The 22,334-nt window shown below is 44.1% G+C and overlaps 1 protein-coding gene across 2 annotated transcripts in view; it reads left to right on the top strand.

The window, feature by feature from the left end:
- Positions 1 to 22,334, top strand: part of vps50 (VPS50 EARP/GARPII complex subunit) — a 231,718-nt gene that overhangs the window by 126,430 nt on the left and 82,954 nt on the right. For both annotated transcript variants that reach the window (XM_064979831.1, XM_064979830.1), the window contains exons 17-21: positions 4,199 to 4,289; positions 5,838 to 6,038; positions 8,950 to 9,068; positions 11,054 to 11,163; positions 18,634 to 18,755. In XM_064979831.1, coding sequence (XP_064835903.1) covers positions 4,199 to 4,289; positions 5,838 to 6,038; positions 8,950 to 9,068; positions 11,054 to 11,163; positions 18,634 to 18,755 — 643 coding nt within the window. The remainder of the gene's footprint in view (positions 1 to 4,198; positions 4,290 to 5,837; positions 6,039 to 8,949; positions 9,069 to 11,053; positions 11,164 to 18,633; positions 18,756 to 22,334) is intronic.

Genomic DNA, 22,334 nt, shown 5'->3' with positions numbered 1-22,334 from the left:
CAGATTTACTAAAGGTGCTTTTCCTTAGGGGAACTATACAGTCACCTCTCATGGCAGACCTTGTGGATCTGCTGCCATATGTCTGGGTTTTCTGTTTAACAAATATATTGAGTGGAGGGGGAGCCAGGCCATTAAGGATCTTGAATACAAGACATGCGTCGGTGTATTGCACAAGATTTTCCCAACTCAAGAGCTCATGCTTTCTAAGGATGTGACAATGATGATGGCTATTGGGCTTCCTATCAAGCACTTTGAGAGCCTGTTTGTAGACAGACTGAATAGGTTTTAATGTTGTACAGCAAGCTTGGGCCCAACTAGTCAAGCAGTATGTTAAGTGGGGGAGTATCATAGAGTTGAAGTACAGTTTTGCTACCTCTGTAGTCAAACAATTTCGTATAAATCGGAAATTAGCTAGGTTGAATTTAGTTATTTAGTTATTTATTATTGTTCTCCCCAACATGAATATAAGTGGATATAATTATAAATGAATGCGTTATATCAGAATATGTCTGCACTGATCAGTTGTGTATTTACCTGTCAGGTGTTATAGATGATAAGTAGCAGTATACTGACAGAAATAGTGCTCAGAGAGAAAAAGAACATGTAATTAGGGGTAGGTGGAGAGAGAATATGAATGTGAGACAGAGGTTGAGAGACTGACGAGATAAAGAGAGATACAGAGAGACTGAGAGAGGAATGAGGGTGCAACACAGGAGTAGAGCAACATTGGCAGAGACAGTGGCCAACTCTGCTTTGATCCCATTTTCCCTGTTAGCAACACTAAGACACTCTACCACCAAGCCCCTGTTCGCCCTCTGCTCCCTAAGCATCGTTTTCACGTTCTGTCTGAATACTCAACAACTTAGGATGCAGCCACTAAGCCATTACTCATCAGCAAACTGTGTGGGCCTTCATTATGTCGCACTGGCTGCATTAACACATTTTGACTTTAACATTTATATTGTGCCCCCTGGGCTTAGAGGTGCAACTTACATTGTAGCTAGTTTTTACCTCCCCTGAGTTGACCACAGAACTGTTATAATGATTCAACTGAAACTATGTCCAGATATCTGCTCTGTCACATGCACCAACTGCACTCCTCCTCCTCTGTATGTGCTTGAATACCAAATCACTTATTCCGCTCGTTGAATGTGGCATGGCTTGCAAACCATTATAGAAGCACAGCCAAGAGCTGCCCAGTGACACGAGCCTACCAGACAAGCTGAACTACAGGCAAATAACACTGAAACATGCATGAGAGCACCAGCTGTTCAGTGCGACTGTGTGATCGCGCTCTCCACAGCCAATTTAAGACCTTTAAACAGGTCAACATTCACAAGGCCGCAGGGCCAGACGGATTACCAGGACGTGTACTGCGAGCATGCACGAGCCAACTGGCAAGTGTCTTCACTGACATTTTCAACCTCTCCCTGTCCGAGTCTGCAATACCAACAAGTTTTAAGCAGACCACCATAGTCCCTGTCCCCAAGAACACTAAGTTAACCTTCCTAAATGACTATCGACCCATAGCACTCAAGTCTGTCGCCATGAAGTGCTTTGAAAGGCTGGTCATGCCTCACATCAACACCATTATCACAGAAACCCTAGACCCACTCCAATTTGCATACCGCCCTAACAGATCCACAGATGATGCAATCTCTATTGCACTCCACACTGGCCTTTCCCACCTGGACAAAGGAACACCTATGTGAGAATGTTATTCATTAACTACAGCTCAGCGTTCAACACCCTAGTGCCCTCAAAGCTCATCAATAAGCTAAGGACCTGGGACTAAACACCTCACTTTGCATCTGGATACTGGACTTCCTGACGTGCAGTCCCCAGGTGGTAAGGGTAGGTAACAGCACATCCGCCATGCTGATCCTCAACACATGGGCCACTCAGGTGTGTGTGCTCAGTCCCCTCCTGTACTCTCTGTTCACTCATGATTGCACTGCCAGGCACTACTCCAACACCATCATTAAGTTTGCAGACGACACAATAGTGATAGGCCTATTCACCGACATCGATCAGACAGCCTATAGGGAGGAGGTCAGAGAGTGTGGTACCAGGACAACAACCTCTCCCTCAACATGATCAAGACAAAGGAGATGATTGTGGACTACAGGAAAAGGAGGACCGAGCACACCCTCATTCTCATTGACAGTGGAGCCGGTTGAGAGGTTCAAGTGTCCACATCACTAACAAACTAACATGGCCCAAGCACACCATTACAGTTGTGAAGAGGACACGGCAAAAACCTATTCCCCCTCAGGAGACTGAAAAGATTTGGCACGGGTCCTCAGATCCTCAAAAGGTTTTGCGGCCGCACCATCGAGAGCATTATGGTTGCATCACTGTCTTGTATGGCAACTGCTCGGCCTCCGACCGCAAGGCGCTACAGAGGGTAGTGCGAACGGACCAGTACATCACTGGGGCCAAGCTTCCTGCCATCCAAGAGCTCTATACCAGGCAGTGTCAGAGGAAGGCCCTAAATATTGTCAAAGACTCCAGCCACCCTAGTCATAGACTGTTCTCTCTGCTACCACACGGCAAGTGGTACCGGAGTGCCAAGTCTAGGTCCAAGAGGCTTCTACAGCTTGTACCCCCAAGCCATAAGACTCCTGAACATCTAATCAAACTAATCAGACTATTTGCATTGACCTCCTCTTTTACGCCACTGCTAATTTCTTATCTATTTATAGTCACTTTAACTCTACCTACATGTACATACTACCTCGACTAACCGGTGCCCCCGCACATTGACTCTGTACCGGTACCCCCTGTATATAGCCTCCACATTGACTCTGTACCGGTACCCCCTGTATATAGCCTCCACATTGACTCTGTACCGGTACCCCCTGTATATAGCCTCCACATTAACTCTGTACCAGTACCCCCTGTATATAGCCTCCACATTGACTCTGTACCGGTACCCCCTGTATATAGCCTCCACATTGACTCTGTACCGGTACCTCCTGTATATAGCCTCCACATTAACTCTGTACCGGTACCCCCTGTATATAGTCTCCACATTAACTCTGTACCGGTACCCCCTGTATATAGCCTCCACATTGACTCTGAACCGGTACCCCTTGTATATAGCCTCCACATTGACTCTGTACCGGTAACTCCTGTATATAGCCTCCACATTGACTCTGTACCAGTACCCCCTGTATATAGTCTCCACATTGACTCTGTACCGGTACCCCCTGTATATAGTCTCCACGTTGACTCTGTACCGGTACCCCCTGTATATAGCCTCCACATTGACTCTGTACCGGTACCTCCTGTATATAGCCTCCACATTGACTCTGTACCGGTACCTCCTGTATAGAGCCTCCACATTAACTCTGTACCGGTACCCCCTGTATATAGCCTCCACATTGACTCTGAACCGGTACCCCCTGTATATAGCCTCCACATTGACTCTGAACCGGTACCCCCTGTATATAGCCTCCACATTGACTCTGTACCGGTACCCCCTGTATATAGCCTCCACATTGACTCTGTACCATTACCCCCTGTATATAGCCTCCACGTTGACTCTGTACCGGTACCCCCTGTATATAGCCTCCACATTGGCTCTGTACCGGTGCCCCCTGTATATAGCCTCCACATTGACTCTGTACCGGTACCCCCTGTATATAGTCTCCACATTGACTCTGTACCGGTATCCCCTGTATATAGCCTCCACATTGACTCTGTACCGGTATCCCCTGTATATAGCCTCCACATTGACTCTGTACCGGTACCCCCTGTATATAGCCTCCACATTGACTCTGTACCGGTACCCCCTGTATATAGCCTCCACATTGACTCTGTACCGGTACCCCCTGTATATAGCCTGTAAGCTGAGGGACCGGGACTCTGTAATGTTTGATGTTTATACTGACATTTCCTGTGGATGAATTGATATTGACCCCCAAAAGAGCGGCGGCGAGTGTGGTGGTTCGCAAGCGGGGGGGTGATGATCATAGCAGTGTATGGACGGTCCTTTCTCCCTCAACAAACAGCCCTCCATACCTACCGTGACATATCTCTGTTTGTATCCACACATTTCATTGGGGACTCTGGGAGAACAAGAGCTCTTGTGCTTGAAAGTAAATGGCAACGGTCGTTATTCTGCAAACGCTGACTTCTCTTCGTCTTGTTTCTTTTCTTTTCCTCCATCCCTTTCTTTCTCTATGCCCCCCAGGACACGCCTGGAGGAGTTGCGGATGTTTCTGGAAAATGAGACGTGGGAACTGTGTCCTGTCAAGTCCAACTTCAACATCGCTCAGCTCCATGTGAGTAAGACAGTTAGGAGCCAGGGAGCCTCAGAGAAGTGATGTGCTGTAGACTCATCGTAGGTATGGCATTTACATATGGATATGAATCATAGTGGTCCTAGCTGTCAGCAGGGGGGGAAGACAGAGGTGTAACAAAAAGTTAAAGCTGTACGTACAATGTCCTTGGACATGTCAAACATGACATCAATATGAAAACCTTGAATAAAGAATTGCAAAACGGGAATGTCTATTGAATAGAATGGAGAGATGACGTGAAACTCTTACATTTCTTGATTGCCAGCAGACATCAAGGAAACATTAAGAAACAACCTCTGTTGTGATATCGCCATCTCTCCCGGGCTAGCACCCTGTGGTGGAAGCAGATTCCCTCACAACCATACTCCCAATGTACCCTCCAGCATTAGCATATTTGACTTCCCTCTCCATTATCGTATGAAGAATAGGCATCGTAATGGCCTTCCCATGCTAAACTGTCATTTGAGAGTAATTGAGGCTAAGCCTTTGTTTCGCTGTTGAAAAGGAGAGGAGAGATTTGTTAAAGGAACTCCAGCCAGAGGGAATGGTATTGTGACAGGATCCTCTAAACCATGGTTGAGACCCAAATGGCATCCTATTCCCTATGTAGTGCACTACATTTGACCAGAGCATTATGTGCCCTGCTTAAAAGTAGTCCACTATATAGAGATGAGTGTGCCATTTGGGATGCAAGCCAATGTGATTGTGCTGTCTTGTGGGATATGAATCCAAGAAGTGGTATTAGCTCACGTATAGCCTAACCACCTTTCCCTAGAGATGTTATTACCAAGTGTTTTCAACTGGAGAGGTTGAACTTATAGATGGGGAACTTCTGTCAAGCCTGTAATCAATGCAGTTTAGGGTTTTTATGTACAGAGGAAAGTTGTACAGAAAACGTGTTCTATAATGTAATCTACATGTTTAAACACGCAGCGTCAGCAGGCGTATGGGACTGTTTGTTTGTCTATGCCACTTCTATTCACTCACAAGCAGTTTAGGATGTAATCCTTCTGTCAGCAACATCACACGACTACCATGGAATGAATCATCTAGCCAGCCTCCTACCAGGTTCCCCTCAGGGCAGCCAGGGCCCCGCTAGCATCTCATGAAAGATTCATGGCTTGGGTATCTAACAAACACAATATGGAAGTGGTAGGTATAATGCTGTCTGGGGAGTCTCTGTTGTGTGACTTATGTAGAGGCAGGCAGTCAACTGGTTCAAGCCTCTGTTCTGCCGCTGGCAAAGATGATGCTCGGGTTTCCGTCTTTTCCTATATCCCAGTCTTTTATTTGTTCTCTTCGACAGTATCCAAGATCTTTTGTTATAGCAACGCGAGCAGTAACTCCATTATACCTTTACAATATAAAAAATATGCTCGATAGTCATTTCTTGGTGTATTTTTTTTCTCCATTGACTCCTTCTTTGTGATCAATGGTAACTCATTGTAGCTAAGCCTCACCCTGTATTCACTCTTTGCATGTCTCTCTATTCACTGTAAGCGTATCTCTCCCTCTGCTCTCTCTCTGCAGGAGTTTAAGTTCATGGGTCAGAGCCGGTCCCCTTCAGTGTCTCCCAGTAGACAGGTGTTGTCCAGTCAGGACCAGGTGTTGTCCAGCAAGGACCAGGAAGTCCTGTCTCTGTTTCAGCACTTCAGTCAGGAGGGGAACCCCTTTGAGAGGCACATCGACAACAAAGATGAGGAGACTGAGGACGTACTGGCCTCCAACGGGGTAAGCAGTGCCTTGCGTTATATTACATGGTCGTTACAGATGTATTACAGGTTTATAGATACCAGTCCTGTCGTCCGTATTCAGATCATGAGATGCACGTGATCGGCCTCCAACGGGGTAAGCAGTGCCTTTGGATTACACACTTACCCACGTGCACTTTTACATGCTCATAACAGAGGTGTTATATTGTACATATGCTATATTATAAGTAGTGCTGAGCAAATTACCAAAGTTTTGGTTATTTTTTTGTTTTTTAAAAACCTAATTGACCTATATCAGTTCAATTATTTTTTCTTTCTGTGCGCTCAATACGCACATTGCGCAGTTTCTCAAGAGATAAATTAGATCAAGCCCAAACTGTGCGATCTAGTAGGGAGTTGTAGTTTCCAACAGGCCAATATTCTACGTAGTTTATCGTAGAAAATGTGGTAATTAACTACAATGACCTTAATCCACTGCGCGCCTACCTTGTCTGGTCTGCTTCTCTTACGCCTGCTATGTAAAAGAGACTGAATAATGTGCTATTGAGGGATAGAACGCATAGAGCATTTAATATTTTTTTAAATTATGAAAATTGAAACCCCCCTTTTTTTTATTTTTTATAATCAAACCGGACCAACCTCAAAATGCATGAATACGAGACTTGTATAGTTCTAAGTCTCGTGGTTGTTAACTATTACACAATACAGGAGAAGCACTGGACCCATATTCTGTTTACTTTTTGTCATGTGGAATGTAATAGTATGTGAGCACCAGCTGTTGTGTTGATCGGGGTAAGTTAAGGCTATTTCAATCAAAGGTGGCATACCCCAGAACTCTCTCTGTCCGTTGTCCATTATACTCCGTATGGCTAGTCCAGTATGTACTTTAGAGTTCTGCTGCGTCTCTCCAGCAAAACGTTCTATCACCATCCACTGATCCTTCTCCATAACGCCTGCTGCCATTTCATCTGATCTCACCAGGCATTATAGCAGTGATTTAAGTCGCACATAATCATTTGGGGACGTTAAGTGGTTTATAGTCACCTTAACTGTCACGCCTGAATTAACACCCGCCACAGTGGTGCTTAATGCTTTTGTGCGCCTGACATTTAATGATATTTAATATGAGCTGATGATGTAATGAAAAATAAAGGATACATTTATATGGGCGTTGGGTGTTTGGATAACTATGTTATCTTGAGTGGTAGCACACTGATATTAATGAACTAATAGGCTAGCTTTTATGAAGAGAAGCTTTTATGGTAATGTTCTTGCGTACAAGTGGACTGGAGTTGTTACATTTCAACGCCTCTGTATAAAGCTATTATCTGTTGGGTTTCCGTTACCAGTTAGTTTCGTTCTGCCATTACAATCAACCCTTTGTTTGTTTTTGTCTTCATTCTAATACCAATGTACCTTGAGGAGAAAAAAACATCTTATCAAAAGGGATTAGTCAAATCCAAAATGGTTATTTTCTTGTTAATACGTATTCATAGCCTGAAACTTGTTTTCAATATGAACTGATAAGAGCTCAATCGGAAGCATTATTTCCTGCTAGATTGGGATCAAATTGAGAAAGTGAGTTTACACAGGCTGCTATCTGCCTCACCACCTATTCTACTTGTTCTCTTTCTACTTCAGGAGAACAGCAACATTGTGCCAACATGTTATTCCCACCATATTATTCCCACCATATTAAGGGGAACTTGTCTGAACTGTTTATTAAGGGGAACTTGACTGAACTGTTTATTAAGGGGAACTTGTCTGAACTGTTTATTAAGGGGAACTTGTCTGAACTGTTTATTAAGGGGAACTTGTCTGAACTGTTTATTAAGGGGAACTTGTCTGAACTGTTTATTAAGGGGAACTTGTCTGAACTGTTTATTAAGGGGAACTTGTCTGAACTGTTTATTAAGGGGAACTTGTCTGAACTGTTTATTAAGGGGAACTTGTCTGAACTGTTTATTAAGGGGAACTTGTCTGTACTGTTTATTAAGGGGAACTTGTCTGAACTGTTTATTAAGGGGAACTTGACTGAACTGTTTATTAAGGGGAACTTGACTGAACTGTTTATTAAGGGGAACTTGTCTGAACTGTTTATTAAGGGGAACTTGTCTGAACTGTTTATTAAGGGGAACTTGACTGAACTGTTTATTAAGGGGAACTTGTCTGAACTGTTTATTAAGGGGAACTTGTCTGAACTGTTTATTAAGGGGAACTTGACTGAACTGTTTATTAAGGGGAACTTGTCTGAACTGTTTATTAAGGGGAACTTGTCTGTACTGTTTATTAAGGGGAACTTGACTGAACTGTTTATTAAGGGGAACTTGACTGAACTGTTTATTAAGGGGAACTTGTCTGAACTGTTTATTAAGGGGAACTTGTCTGAACTGTTTATTAAGGGGAACTTGACTGAACTGTTTATTAAGGGGAACTTGTCTGAACTGTTTATTAAGGGGAACTTGTCTGAACTGTTTATTAAGGGGAACTTGACTGAACTGTTTATTAAGGGGAACTTGTCTGAACTGTTTTAAGGGAACTTGACTGTTTAAGGGAAAGGCGTTGTTACTGGTAGAGTATTGTGGGTGTCTCTAGGAGCCCCCAAACCTGTCACTCTAGTCCCATTCTAAGCAGTTCACTCTTCCCTTTCAGTTGTGGGTTTTATTCAAGCTCGGGTAAAGTGTGTTACTGTTACTATCACTTTGGATAAAAGCATCTAAACTGATAAACTTTTCATAATTTATACCTCTTTTTTGAATGACCATATTGTTACTGTTATTTCCCCTCTACTTTGTGAGTCTGAGTTGGAGAAGTATACCAGGACTACCACAGTGATAAAAACATCTAAATGATCATATTTTTATTATATATAAACCTTTTTCTAAATGGCCATATTTGAAGGATATTGTTACTATTCTTCCCCTCTGCAGTATGAGTCCGATGAGCTGGAGAAGTGTGTGTACCAGGACTATGACAGCGACAGTGACGTCCCTGATGAACTCAAGCAGGACTACGTGGACGAGCAGACCGGAGACGTCCCTCTCAAGAGGTCAGTTCAAAAGTCACGACGTGATGTCATACCTCGTGACCTCACTGGTCAAGTTCTCAAGTATTATGCCAGTAGTTAATGTATGATGAACAACTATAATTGGAAAGATGCGTACACTATTTACATAATGTAGGAGTGAGCAGCTACACATATCTCTGAGGCGGTTATTCTAAATATGTAGCCAATACATTCATTTTAATTGCAGCCATTTCAACACTACACAATTGTCATTGTTTTTTTCTGTGTAGTGTTGAAACGGCTGCGATTAAAATGAATGTATTGGCTACATATTTAGAATAACCGCCTCAGATGTGTAGCTGCTCATTCCTACATAACCCATCAATGTTGGCACATTTTGCATGAAGTCCCTTTTCTACATAATGAACAATTGTTTTACCCTCCCCTCACTGATTAACACTCGAATCCCATGATAAACACACAGGCAATCATTATCCCTCTTTGGTGGAGAAATGAGGATGAATTAACACACTGAAGGAGGCAGTTTATACCCATGTGAATGTGTTCTTAAATCTTCATCTATAGTATTTCAAGAGTTTGGATGAAGCCGTTGTGTAACAGATCATTAAAATACATTACTGTACCTTCCACTGGAAGAGCTACTCATGGGCGGTTTAGTTTTATGTTATGCAAATTGTCACCATTTTAGTAGCGGCATTTTTGCGGTTATTATTTAAGGCCTCTTCCTAAGCTGGTGTGATGTGTGTCGTAAATCACAATCACAATTAGCAACGCTCATCATGGTTTCATGGAGTTGTGAATGTATAATGCCCCTCTTTCATTGTACACACACACACACACACACACACACACACACACACACACACACACACACACACACACACACACATTGTTCTCTTGCTAACGAAGTAGAGGGGAGATTCTTTCTGCAGTAAATCAGTGTGTGGACTACGTGCTACGATACAGCAGCTGATTGTGTGATATTGCCAGATGTGCAGCAGAGTGCAAAAACCACATTGTTTACTTATTCAACAGCTCTTCATTAGGAACGGATGTTGGATGTAGGAAGTAATGAATTGATAATGTACATAGACATGACACACTTATTGATTTCCATGCATGTTGTACAGATGTAGGATCTTAATTTGAGCCAGTTTGCTACAGCGGAGCAGGAGAATAATCCTGCAGCTACAGGAAATGTGAATTATGTGGATAATAATTAATATACATTTTTGTGGGGGTTGATAGATTTTTTGTAATGGAAAATCAAGTCTGTAATTTCAAAGTGGAAATCACAAACTTCAAAATCCAAAGTTCTCCTGCAACAGGGTGATCAAATTAAGATCCTACATCTGTATGGTGAGAGCCTTGGGTGAACTTCATGCTGCACAAGCTAATGGGGATCCTTAATAAAGACAATACTGTACATGGTGCCTGTAGAGTCTGCATTCACCCCGGTATGTTGTACTGAGCTAAGCCTCTAACACGCTAATTTCCCAATCTTTCAGAGGGAATCACTGGCTAATTGAAGCGCTGCAGGAAGTTGACATCTAGGTCCAGGAATTAGAGATGTACTAATGAATGGTGGTAGATGTTTAATCGTTAGTCGGAGGGCAGGTTCTGTTTATCGGTTCACCCCCCCCCCCAACCCTGGTGTCGTTTTAGCTCTGTCTTTGGCCCCTCTCTTGTGTCACGCCACTTAATTGATCAATTAAAAATATTTTATGAATGAATGTCTGGGCTCAAGCAACAAGCTTTAGGGTTATGAACCTGAACAGCTGTCTGTGTCTGGGCTCAACCACTGAACCACAGGGTTATGAACCTGTACAACTGTCTGTGTTTGGGCTCAAGCACCGAGCCATGGTTATCACCAAGCCTCGGTTATGAAACTGAACCGCTGTCTTGAACATCACCGTGTCATCATTTAGTTTCTTGTCTGGCCCGCCTGACCTGCAAGCATTGGCCTTGTTGTCCCGCCCACACGCCTCTCCTCTCTCCCTAATCAGTGCGTCAAGGGAGACCCTGCGCAGCAGGAAGAAGTCTGACTACAGCCTAAACAAAGGCTCCAACGCTCCCATCCTGACCAACACAACCCTCAACGTGATCCGTCTGGTCGGTGAGTAATCTTTTCCTTCTGTTCCTCTCCTTTCACCTCCCAGAAGCTTCCAATACACTAAGTGATGATGGTGGTGACCCCTTTCTCGCCGCAGAGACCTTTATAATGGCACCAATTAACAAGCTAAATGCACATTAAGAATGTGAGGATCCAGGACCCTGTTCCCAAGGCTACCTGTCATCATTAGCCTGTTGTATCCCCTTCGAACCCCTGTGACATTTAATTTCTTAAGCGCAATTTAAACATCTGTTTGACGTCAGTTGTGATGTGTCTGGGCCCGAGCCGTCAAATTGGCTTCCTTCGCAAATTGAAACCCCTCCTTTTGATTTATTTTAATCGGAGAAGAAGAAATGTAATTATGGTAAGCAAGGTTAAGGATCCTAGTTAAAGAAATCTCAAATTTGTCAAAGGTATTAAACGACTTTCTGAATGACCAGCGCAGTTCACTTACAATGTGGTACATTTTATTCAACCAACAGCATTTCAGATGCATAATAGTACATGTATGCTTTAAAACATAGTAAGTAAAATAAAAGAAATCCTCATCTGGGTTGTACTGTAGCATTCACTGAAAGATAAAGTGAGAAAGTGCTGGTCTAAGCTCAAAGTCGAGTGACTGTTTCATCAGTTCTGATTCAATGGTAACCTTGTTACAGCCCTGTGCTTTGTAGCTGTTAGTTTTTATGAAAATGTTCTCAAATTAAATTCCATCCCCTCAGAGTACATGTAAATGCTCCATTGGCAAGGCAGATTATTATTATAACCCCACCCCCCTCTCAAGGATACTATTCCATTATGATTGACTTCAAACATCAGAGATTACATTACTATGGGAGTCCGTGGGACCTAATGTTACTCCAGCTCCAATGTTGCCTGCTTTAGTTGGATATGATGAGCGGTTGATACCCTTTACGTTCCAGGAGATATTATAGAGGTCGGAATATAAAATAGATTAAGTCAGTCGTTTCATCACATTCTACTTGTGTTTTCATTTGGTGCAGTGCTGATGTGAAACATCCTGTCAAATGTTTGGCATTCTGATCACAAGTTTAACGCCAATATTAAAAACCAATGTCATAGCTACCGTGCACACTTATATAACGTAGGTACTGGACGTAATGACGCCACGTAAAATGTTGCACTACACGTGCAACACAGCATTCCTGACTTAGCCCACAATGTCTGCTGTGTGGATCGAGCAGTCAACAAGTCGAGCAGCCATTTGAAAGAGTAAGAACATTTCAGCGAGACAACTCAATGGTGAAATCCATTAAAGCCAAGGTAATGGAATTCATTGCCCTTGACAATCAACCGTTCTCTGTCGTGGGTGATGTTGGCTTTAGCTGACTGGTCAAGCACCGGTACTATCTTGGAAATATTCAGTCAATCATATTTCTCAAATTCCCGGAGTCTGTGAGTTCAAATAGACTTTTATTACAACATAATAAAAGCCGAGCTCGTTCATGAAAACTACTTTCCAGTCTTGGCACATACTTCTTCTACATTTTTCCTCCTTATGTCACACCCATAGTAACTCCTCTTAATGACTCATCCCCTCTGGCATTTAGCCACCGTTATCTTATTGCCTTGCACTGAGTTTAGTTTGGCTTCATATTAGGGAATGTAAACTGTAGAGCCTCACCGATTAGTTTAAAAATACAGACAGGTACTCTCCTTAAGACAGGTGCATGAATGTGGGACCAAAGCAACAGCAACTTTACAGAAATAACCAGACTTGTCATCCTGTTAACTCCTCTGAAAGGGACACCCATGTTCTGGTAAAGTCCCAAAATGTGTAATCATAGCAACAGTACATATTAGGCCATAACACGGTTACAAATATAAACAGTCATGTCCACTTCCCAGACAAGTGCATGTCTAATGGTGTCTGATGATCCAGAGCACATATAGAGAGCACTAGTTTTGCTGACTCTCCTGAAATGTAAAATGGTACCAAGTGCCCTATTTTTCAGACGTTGCCCTACCGGAGTTACTCAGTAATTGCGTCACTGATATTAGCTTCACGACATACAGTTGAAGTCGGAAGTTTACATACACCTTAGCCAAGTACATTTAAACTCAGTTTTTCACAATTCCTGACAATTAATTTGAGTAAGAATTCCCTGTCTTCGGTCAGTTAGTATCACCACTTTATTTTAAGAATGTGAAATGTCAGAATAATAGTGGAGATAATTATTTATTTCAGCTTTTATTTATTTCATGACATTCCCAGTGGGTCAGAAGTTTACATACACTCAATTAGTATTCGGTAGCATTGCCTTGAAATTGTTTAACTTGGGTCAAACGTTTCGGGTAGCCTTCCACAAGCATCCCACAATAAGTTGGGTGAATTTTGTCCCATTCCTCCTGACAGAGCTGGGGTAACTGAGTCAGGTTTGTAGGTCTCCTTGCTTGCGCACACTTTTTCAGTTCTGCCCACAAATGTTCAATGGGATGGAGGTCAGGGCTTTGTGATGGCCACTCCAATACCTTGACTTTGTTGTCCTAACTTTGGAAGTATGCTTGGGGTCATTGTCCATTTGGAAGACCCATTTGCGACCAAGCTTTAACTTCCTGACTGATGTCTTGAGATGTTGCTTCAATATAGCCACATAATTTACCATCCTCGTGATGCCATCTATTTTGTGAAGTGCAGCAGTACCTCCTGCAGCAAAGCACCCCCACAACATGATGCTGCCACCCCCGTGCTTCACAGTTGGGATGGTGTTCTTCGGCTTGCAAGCCCCCCCTTTTCCTCCAAACACAACGATGGTTATCATGGCCAAACAGTTCTATTTTTGTTTCATCAGACCAGAGGACATTTCTCTAAAAAGTCCGATCTTTGTCCCCATGTGCAGTTGCATTCTGTAGTCTGGCGTTTATGGGTGGTTTTGGAGCAGTGGCTTCTTCCTTGCTGAGCGGCCTTTCAGGTTATGTCGATATAGGACTCGTTTTACTGTGGATATAGATACTTTTGTACCTGTTTACTCCAGCATCTTCACAAGGTAATTTGCTGTTGTTCTGGGATTGATTTGCACTTTTCGCGCCAAAGTACGTTCATCTCTAGGAGAAAGAATACGTCTCCTTCCTGAGCGGTATGACAGCTGCGTGGTCACATGGCGTTTATACTTGCGTACTATTGTTTGTACAGATGAACGTGGTACCTTCAGGCATTTGGAAATTGCTCCCAAGGATGAACCAGACTTGTGGAGGTCTATGCTGATTTCTTATAATTTTCCCATGATGTCATGCAAAGAGTTTGAAGGTACGACTTGAAATACATCCTCAGGTACACCTCTAATTGACTCAAATTATTAGCCTATCAGAAGCTTCTAAAGCCATGACATAATTTTCTGGAAATTTCCAAGCTGTTTAAAGGCAGTCAACTTGGTGCATGTTAACTTCTGACCCACTGAAATTGTGATACGGTGAAATATAAGTGAAATAATCTGTCTGTTAACAATTGTTGGGAAAATTACTTGATAAACTATAGTTTGTTAACAAGAATTTGTGAATTGGTTGAAAAAACGAGTTTTAATGACTCCAACCTAAGTGTATGTAAACTTCCAACTTCAACTCTAGATACTATGGAACGCTGTTTGGGTGTCAAAAAAGATACCGTGGAACTGTCAAAGCTGTAAAAAAGAAGTCTGCAAACAAGCAAACACCACGAATGATGTGTTTACAATATCGCCTTGGTAATAAAGCATATTTTGTTCGACCGCAACTTCTGGGGTAGCTAGCTGTAGCCTGGTACCTAGCTAGCACCAATACAACCAGCCTGAAAACAATGACTAGTAGAAATAAAGTCATTTTCATTATTCTTAGCAATGATTTAGGAATCCTTGTAAGTAAGTATTAGCTAGGTTGCCACTTGTTGTTCGCCTATTGAAATTGAACTTCAGTTCATGAAGATAAATAGCTAGCCAGCTACTTCACCCTGTTGCTCAAATCTAACATTATAAGCAGCCAGCTAGCTTCATCTGGCTTGTGAGGATCAACCGGACCGGGTTATGTGTTGTGAAGCTAGCCACAATAATTAGGCACAATAGTGGAATTTGCGGTTTGCCTTCAAAATAAAAGTATGTAATTGACATTGATGCAAATGAATACAAATAGTTATGCTATACTTTTATTTTGAAGGCTAACTGCAAAGCCACTATTGTGGCTAATCCTTATTGTGGCTAGTTTCACATAGATGGGTCCGACCATCCGTCCCTCTCCTCGCTCCTACCTGGGCTCGAACCAGGAACACATCGACAACCGCCACCCTCGAAGCATCGTTACCCATTGCTCCACAAAAGCTGCGTCCCTTGCTATGCAAGGGGAATAACTTCTCTAAGTCTCAGAGCGAGTGACGTTTGAAACGCTATTAGCGCGCACCCCGCTAACTAGCTAGCCATTTCACATCGGTTACACCAGCCTAATCTCGGGAGTTGATAGGCCTGAAGTCATAAACAGCTCAATGCTTGAAGCACAGCGAAGAGCTGCTGGCAAAATGCACAAAAGTGCTGTTTGATGGAATGCTTACGAGCCTGCTGCTGCCTACCATCGCTCAGTCAGACTGCTCTATCATAGACTTAGTTATTACATAATAACACACAGAAATACAAGACTTAGTTTCCGGATTTGACCATATTAATGACCTATCATCTCGAAAACAAGACGTTTATTCTTTCAGTGAAATATGGAACCGTTCCGTATTTTATCTAACGGGTGGCATCCCTAAGTATCTATAAGTCTAAATATTCCTGTTACATTGCACAACCTTCAATGTTATGTCATTATTACGTAAAATTCTGGCAAATTAGGCGGCCCAAACTGTTGCATATACCCTGATCTGCGTGCAATGAACGCAATGAAGTGACACAATTTCACCTTGTTAATATTGCCTGCTAACCTGGATTTCTTTTAGCTAAATATGCAGGTTTAAAAATATATACTTCTGTGTATTGATTTTAAGGAAGGCATTGATGTTTATGGTTAGGTACACATTGGAGCAACGATACACACCGTATCGATTATATGCAACACAGGACACGCTAGATAAATTAGTAATATCATCAACCATGTTGAGTTAACTAGTGATAATGATTGATTGATTGTTTTTTAGTCGATAAGTTTAATGCTAGCTAGCAACTTACCTTGGCTTCTTACTGCATTTGCGTAACAGGCAGACTCCTCGTGGAGTGCAATGAGAGACAGGTGGTTAGAGCGTTGGACTAGTTAACTGTAAGGTTGCAAGATTGAATCCCCCGAGCTGACAAGGTACAAATCTGTCGTCCTGCCCCTGAATGAGGCAATTAACCCACTGTTCCTAGGCCGTCATTGAAAATCAGAATGTGTTCTTAACTGACTTGCCTAGTTAAATAAAGATGAAATAAAGGTGTAAAAAAAAAAAAAATCCATTACTGATTTCCGATTGTTATGAAAACTTGAAATCGGCCCTAATTAATTGTCCGTTCCGATTTAATCGGTCGACCTCTAGTTTTTGGTGAAAGGCTGAATTTCTTCAGCCTCCTGAGGTTAAAGAGGCGCTGCTGCGCCTTCACCACACTGTCTGTGTGGGTGGACCATTTCAGTTTGTCCGTGATGTGTACGCCGAGGAACTTAACATTTTCCACCTTCTCCACTACTGTCCCGTCAATGTGGATAGGCGGGTGCTCCCTCTGCTGTTTCCTGAAGTCCACGATCATCGATCATCTCCTTTGTTTTGTTGACGTTGAATGTGAGGTTATTTTCCTGACACCACACTCCGAGGGCCCTCACCTCCTCCCTGTAGGCCATCACGTCGTTGTCAAGCCTACCACTGTAGTTGCGTCTTCAGACTTGATGATTGAGTTGGAGGCGTGCATGGCCACGCAGTCATGGGTGAACAGGGAGTACAGGAGAGGGCTGAGAACGCACACTTGTGGGGTGGAGTTTTGAGGATCAGCGGGGTGGAGATGTTGTTACCTACCCTCACCACCTGGGGGCGGCCCGTCTGGAAGTCCAGGACCCAGTTGCACAGGGCGGGGTCGAGACCCAGGGTCTCGAGCTCAATGACGAGTTTGGAGGGTACTATGGTGTTAAATGCTGAGCTGTAGTCGATGGACAGCATTCTCACATAGGTATTCCTCTTGTCCAGATGGGTTAGGGCAGTGGGCAGTGTGGTTGCGTCGTCTGTGGACCTATTGGAGCGGTAAGCAAATTGGAGTGGGTCTAGGGTGTCAGGTAGGGTGGAGGTGATATGGTCCTTGACTAGTCTCTCAAAGCACTTCATGATGACGGAAGTGAGTGCTACGTGGCGATAGTTATTTAGCTCAGTTACCTTCGCTTTATTGGGAACAGGAACAATGGTGGCCCTCTTGAAGTATGTGGGAACAGCAGACTGGGATAAGGATTGATTGAATATGTCTGTAAATTAATCAAATAAGAACTGTTTTATAAATTAGGGTTATTTTAGATGATGACACCCAGCCATATAGTTAGATAGCTAACTATAGCTACTGAAACAGATGATGTCGTTTTGCTATGTTTTTGGGGAAGACATTGTTTGCATCCATCAGCTAACTATCTTTAATTATGACCAGCACATATGTATCGATGAATCGTTGTGACATATGGAATATAACTTATAGTGTAGTCAATGTGTAATAACTAGTTACAAATGTATGAACTCGTTAAATGATTATGTGACGTGCCATATTCATGTCCTGATTGGTTAAGAAGCGTATTTGACACGTGAAATAGTGTTATTTGACACGCAAAGACCCAAACGGCGTTCTGTAGAGATCCTGGTTGAGAAAGAAACGACTGGACAAATGAACAGCATAGTGTGTGTGTGTAACCTTTATTTAACTAAGCATGTCAGTTAGAACAAATATTTACTTACAAAGACGGCACGGACGATGCTGGGCCAATTGCGTGCCGCCCTATGGGACACCAAATCACCGACGGATGTGATACAGCCTGGATTCGAACCAGGGACTGTAGCGACACCTCTTGCACTGAGATGCAGTGCTTTAGACCTCTGCGTCCATGTGTGTGTTAACTATTTAACTGGACTAAAATGCTTAAAAGGCCACAGAAATGTTTAATATTGGTTATCGGTATCAGTTTTCTTGGCAAGGAAAATATTGGATATCGGTATCGGCCAAAAATGTCATATCGGTGCATCACTAATCTGAACATGTGCTGTTCTTAATTGGCCAGAGGATATTCAATGAAATGTTAGATTCAAACATTTAGATTTGTCCTATTCACATCCTAAAATGTGTGGCTTTTGTAACTTTGTCCAATCAGGAATATGAAAGATAACCCATGAATTTCCAAGTATCTATATTCCATCCCCAGTACTTTTTGAGTTTTGATCTTTTTTTGTTTTTCATTTCTGTTGGTAATTGATATTAACTGATATAAACTATATTGTCATTTAACATATAATAAGGTGTAATAATATAAATGCCATTTGTAATCTCTCTCATACAGGGAAGTACATACAGATGATGAACATTCTGAAACCAATAGCCTTTGACGTCATCCACTGTGTTTCCCAGCTGTTTGATTACTACCTGTATGCTGTCTACACCTTCTTCGGCCGCAATGATATGGTACGGAAAATGACCTAATGGCGCCCAGATTAAGCCTTGACTACAAAGCTATTTCAATGGAGATTATTCATTGACCATGCTTTTTAGTCCAGGACGAGGCTTAATCTGTGTCCAGGAAACCGGTCCTGGGGGGAGACATATTACTGTACTTGACAGGCTTACGTTATGTTCATTAGTGTCCACTGTGTTTTATCATTTTCTATATTATTTACCACGGGATTATCTGTATGTGTGCACTGCTTCTATGTTCCACCTTTCGTACACACATCACTCATGGGAAATGGTCATGGGGCTGTTGCTGAAATGACCTGAGATTGTTTTTCCCTTCTGTTGATCCAATGTCTGAGAGCTGTTTTAGTGCTTCTAATGGTGTAGTAATGGAGTTTGTTTTCAGCATGTCACCCTCCTTGAAAACATTGCGTTGTTACAGATGTTTCCCAACTGTTCATTAAGATGAGGGCACACGGAGTGGCAGGGCACACGGAGTGACAGGGCACACGGAGTGGCAGGGCACACGGAGTGACAGGGCACACGGAGTGACAGGGCACACGGAGTGACAGAGGGCACACGGAGTGGCGGGGCACACGGAGTGGCGGGGCACACGGAGTGACAGGGGGCACACGGAGTGACGGGGCACACGGAGTGGCGGGGCACACGGAGTGGCGGGGCACACGGAGTGGCGGGGCACACGGAGTGACAGGGGGCACACGGAGTGGCGGGGCGCACGGAGTGGCGGGGCGCACGGAGTGGCGGGGCGCACGGAGTGGCGGGGCGCACGGAGTGGCGGGGCGCACGGAGTGGCGGGGCGCACGGAGTGGCGGGGCGCACGGAGTGGCGGGGCGCACGGAGTGACGGGGCGCACGGAGTGACGGGGCGCACGGAGTGACAGGGGGCGCACGGAGTGACAGGGGGCACAGGGAGTGACAGGGGGCACAGGGAGTGACAGGGGGCACAGGGAGGGACAGGGGGCACAGGGAGGGACAGGGGGCACAGGGAGGGACAGGGGGCACAGGGAGTGACAGGGGGCACAGGGAGTGACAGGGGGCACACGGAGTCACAGGGGGCACACGGAGTCACAGGGAGTGACAGGGGGCACAGGGAGTGACAGGGAGTGACAGGGGGCACAGGGAGTGACAGGGGGCACACGGAGTGACAGGGGGCACAGGGAGTGACAGGGCACAGGGAGTGGGAGGAAACCAGTATTGCGATACTGGTTAGTGTAGGGGCAAAGAAACAAAACACAAAGCAGATTTAATTTCTTTAGGAAAACAGCCCTAATGTTGGAAACATTATGTTGTCATCCAGAGTCACGTGTTTACTTTCCAAGCTATAGAACACAATATTTTACATACACCATGTTTTTAAAGGACCAAAGAATTTGGTCTGCTTTTTTTGCCATGGAGAAAAATATTGTGATACTGGTATCATTACTGGCCTACAAAACAACATTGTTTCGTTGTCACGTTAAAACTCCTCTGAGGCTATTTTAGTGGCTGAAGAAAGAGCTTGGTGTGCTTGCGACTGGTAAACCCCAGGGGAGCTGCTAATGATGTCAACAAAATGGCTGTCACATGCCAGAGTGGATGAGGCCCTGCTGCTGATCTGCTGCCTTTTTTACCTTTAATTTGCCTCTCTCTTTCTCTTCTCTCTTTTCTCTCTATCGCACCCTCTTTCTCTGTCTCTCTTTTCTCTCTATCGCGCCCTCTTTCTCTGTCTCTTTTCTCTCTATCGCGCCCTCTTTCTCTGTCTCTCTTTTCTCTCTATCGCGCCCCCTTTCTCTGTCTCTTTTCTCTCTATCGCGCCGTCTTTCTCCTGTCTCTTTTCTCTCTATCGCGCCCTCTTTCTCTCTTTTCTCTCTATCGCTCCCTCTTTCTCTCTCTCTTTTCTCTCTATCACGCCCTCTTTCTCTGTCTCTCTTTTCTTTCTATCGTGCCCTCTTTCTCTGTCTCTCTTTTCTCTCTATCGCGCCCTCTTTCTCTCCTCTCTATCAAGCCCTCTTTCTCTGTCTCTCTTTTCTCTCTAAAGCGCCCTCTTTCTCTCTCTCTTTTCTCTCTATCGCGCCCTCTTTCTCCTGTCTCTCTTTTCTTTCTATCGTGCCCTCTTTCTCTGTCTCTCTTTTCTCTCTGTCGCGCCCTCTTTCTCTGTCTCTCTTTTCTCTCTATCGCGCCCTCTTTCTCTCTCTCTTTTCTCTCTATCGCGCCACCTCTTTTCTCTCTATCGCACCCTCTTTCTCCTGTCTCTCTTTTCTCTCTCGCGCCCTCTTTCTCTGTCTCTATTTTCTCTCTATCGCGCCCTCTTTCTGTCTCTCTATCGCGCCCTCTTTCTGTCTCTCTTTTCTCTCTATCGCGCCCTCTTTCTCTGTCTCTCTTTTCTCTCTATCGCGCCCTCTTTCTCTGTCTCTCTTTTCTCTCTATCGCGCCCTCTTTCTCCTGTCTCTCTTTTCTCTCTCGCACCCTCTTTCTCCTGTCTCTCTTTTCTCTCTATCGCGCCCTCTTTCTCTCTATCGCACCCTCTTTCTCTGTCTCTCTTTTCTCTCTATCGCGCCCTGTTTCTCTCTCTTTTCTCTCTGTCGCGCCCTCTTTCTGCTGTCTCTCTTTTCTCTCTATCGCGCCCTCTTTCTGTCTCTCTTTTCTCTCTATCGCGCCCTCTTTCTCTCTATCGCACCCTCTTTCTCTGTCTCTCTTTTCTCTCTATCGCGCCCTGTTTCTCTCTCTTTTCTCTCTGTCGCGCCCTCTTTCTGCTGTCTCTCTTTTCTCTCTATCGCGCCCTCTTTCTGTCTCTCTTTTCTCTCTATCGCGCCCTCTTTCTCTGTCTCTCTTTTCTCTCTATCGCGCCCTCTTTCTCTGTCTCTCTTTTCTCTCTATTGCGCCCTCTTTCTCTCTCTTTTCTCTCTATCGCGCCCTCTTTCTCTCTCTTTTCTCTCTATCGCGCCCTCTTTCTCTCTCTATCGCGCCCTCTTTCTCTCTCTATCGCGCCCTCTTTCTCCTGTCTCTCTTTTCTCTCTATCGCGCCCTCTTTCTCTGTCTCTCTTTTCTCTATCGCGCCCTCTTTCTCTGCCTCTTTTCTCTCTATCGCGCCCTCTTTCTCTGCCTCTCTTTTCTCTCTATCGCGCCCACTTTCTCTGTCTCTCTTTTCTCTCTATCGCGCCCTCTTTCTCCTGTCTCTTTTCTCTATCGCGCCCTCTTTCTGTCTTTCTTTTCTCTCTATCGCGCCCTCTTTCTGCCTCTCTTTTCTCTCTATCGCGCCCTCTTTCTCTGTCTCTCTTTTCTCTCTATCGCGCCCTCTTTCTCCTGTCTCTCTTTTCTCTCTATCGCGCCCTCTCTCTCTCTCTTTTCTCTCTATCGCGCCCTCTTTCTCTGTCTCTTCTCTCTATCGCGCCCTCTCTTTCTCTGTCTCTCTTTTCTCTCTATCGCGCCCTCTTTCTCTCTCTCTTTTCTCTCTATCGCGCCCTCTTTCTCTCCTCTCTATCAAGCCCTCTTTCTCTGTCTCTCTTTTCTCTCTATCGCGCCCTCTTTCTCTCTCTCTTTTCTCTCTATCGCGCCCTCTTTCTCCTGTCTCTCTTTTCTCTCTATCGCGCCC

This window comes from Oncorhynchus masou, chromosome 12, assembly GCF_036934945.1.
Source record: "Oncorhynchus masou masou isolate Uvic2021 chromosome 12, UVic_Omas_1.1, whole genome shotgun sequence".
NCBI classification, from domain to species: domain Eukaryota; kingdom Metazoa; phylum Chordata; class Actinopteri; order Salmoniformes; family Salmonidae; genus Oncorhynchus; species Oncorhynchus masou.
The sequence above is the reverse complement of the archived record's forward strand: the minus strand, read 5'-3'. Positions and strand labels throughout refer to the sequence as shown.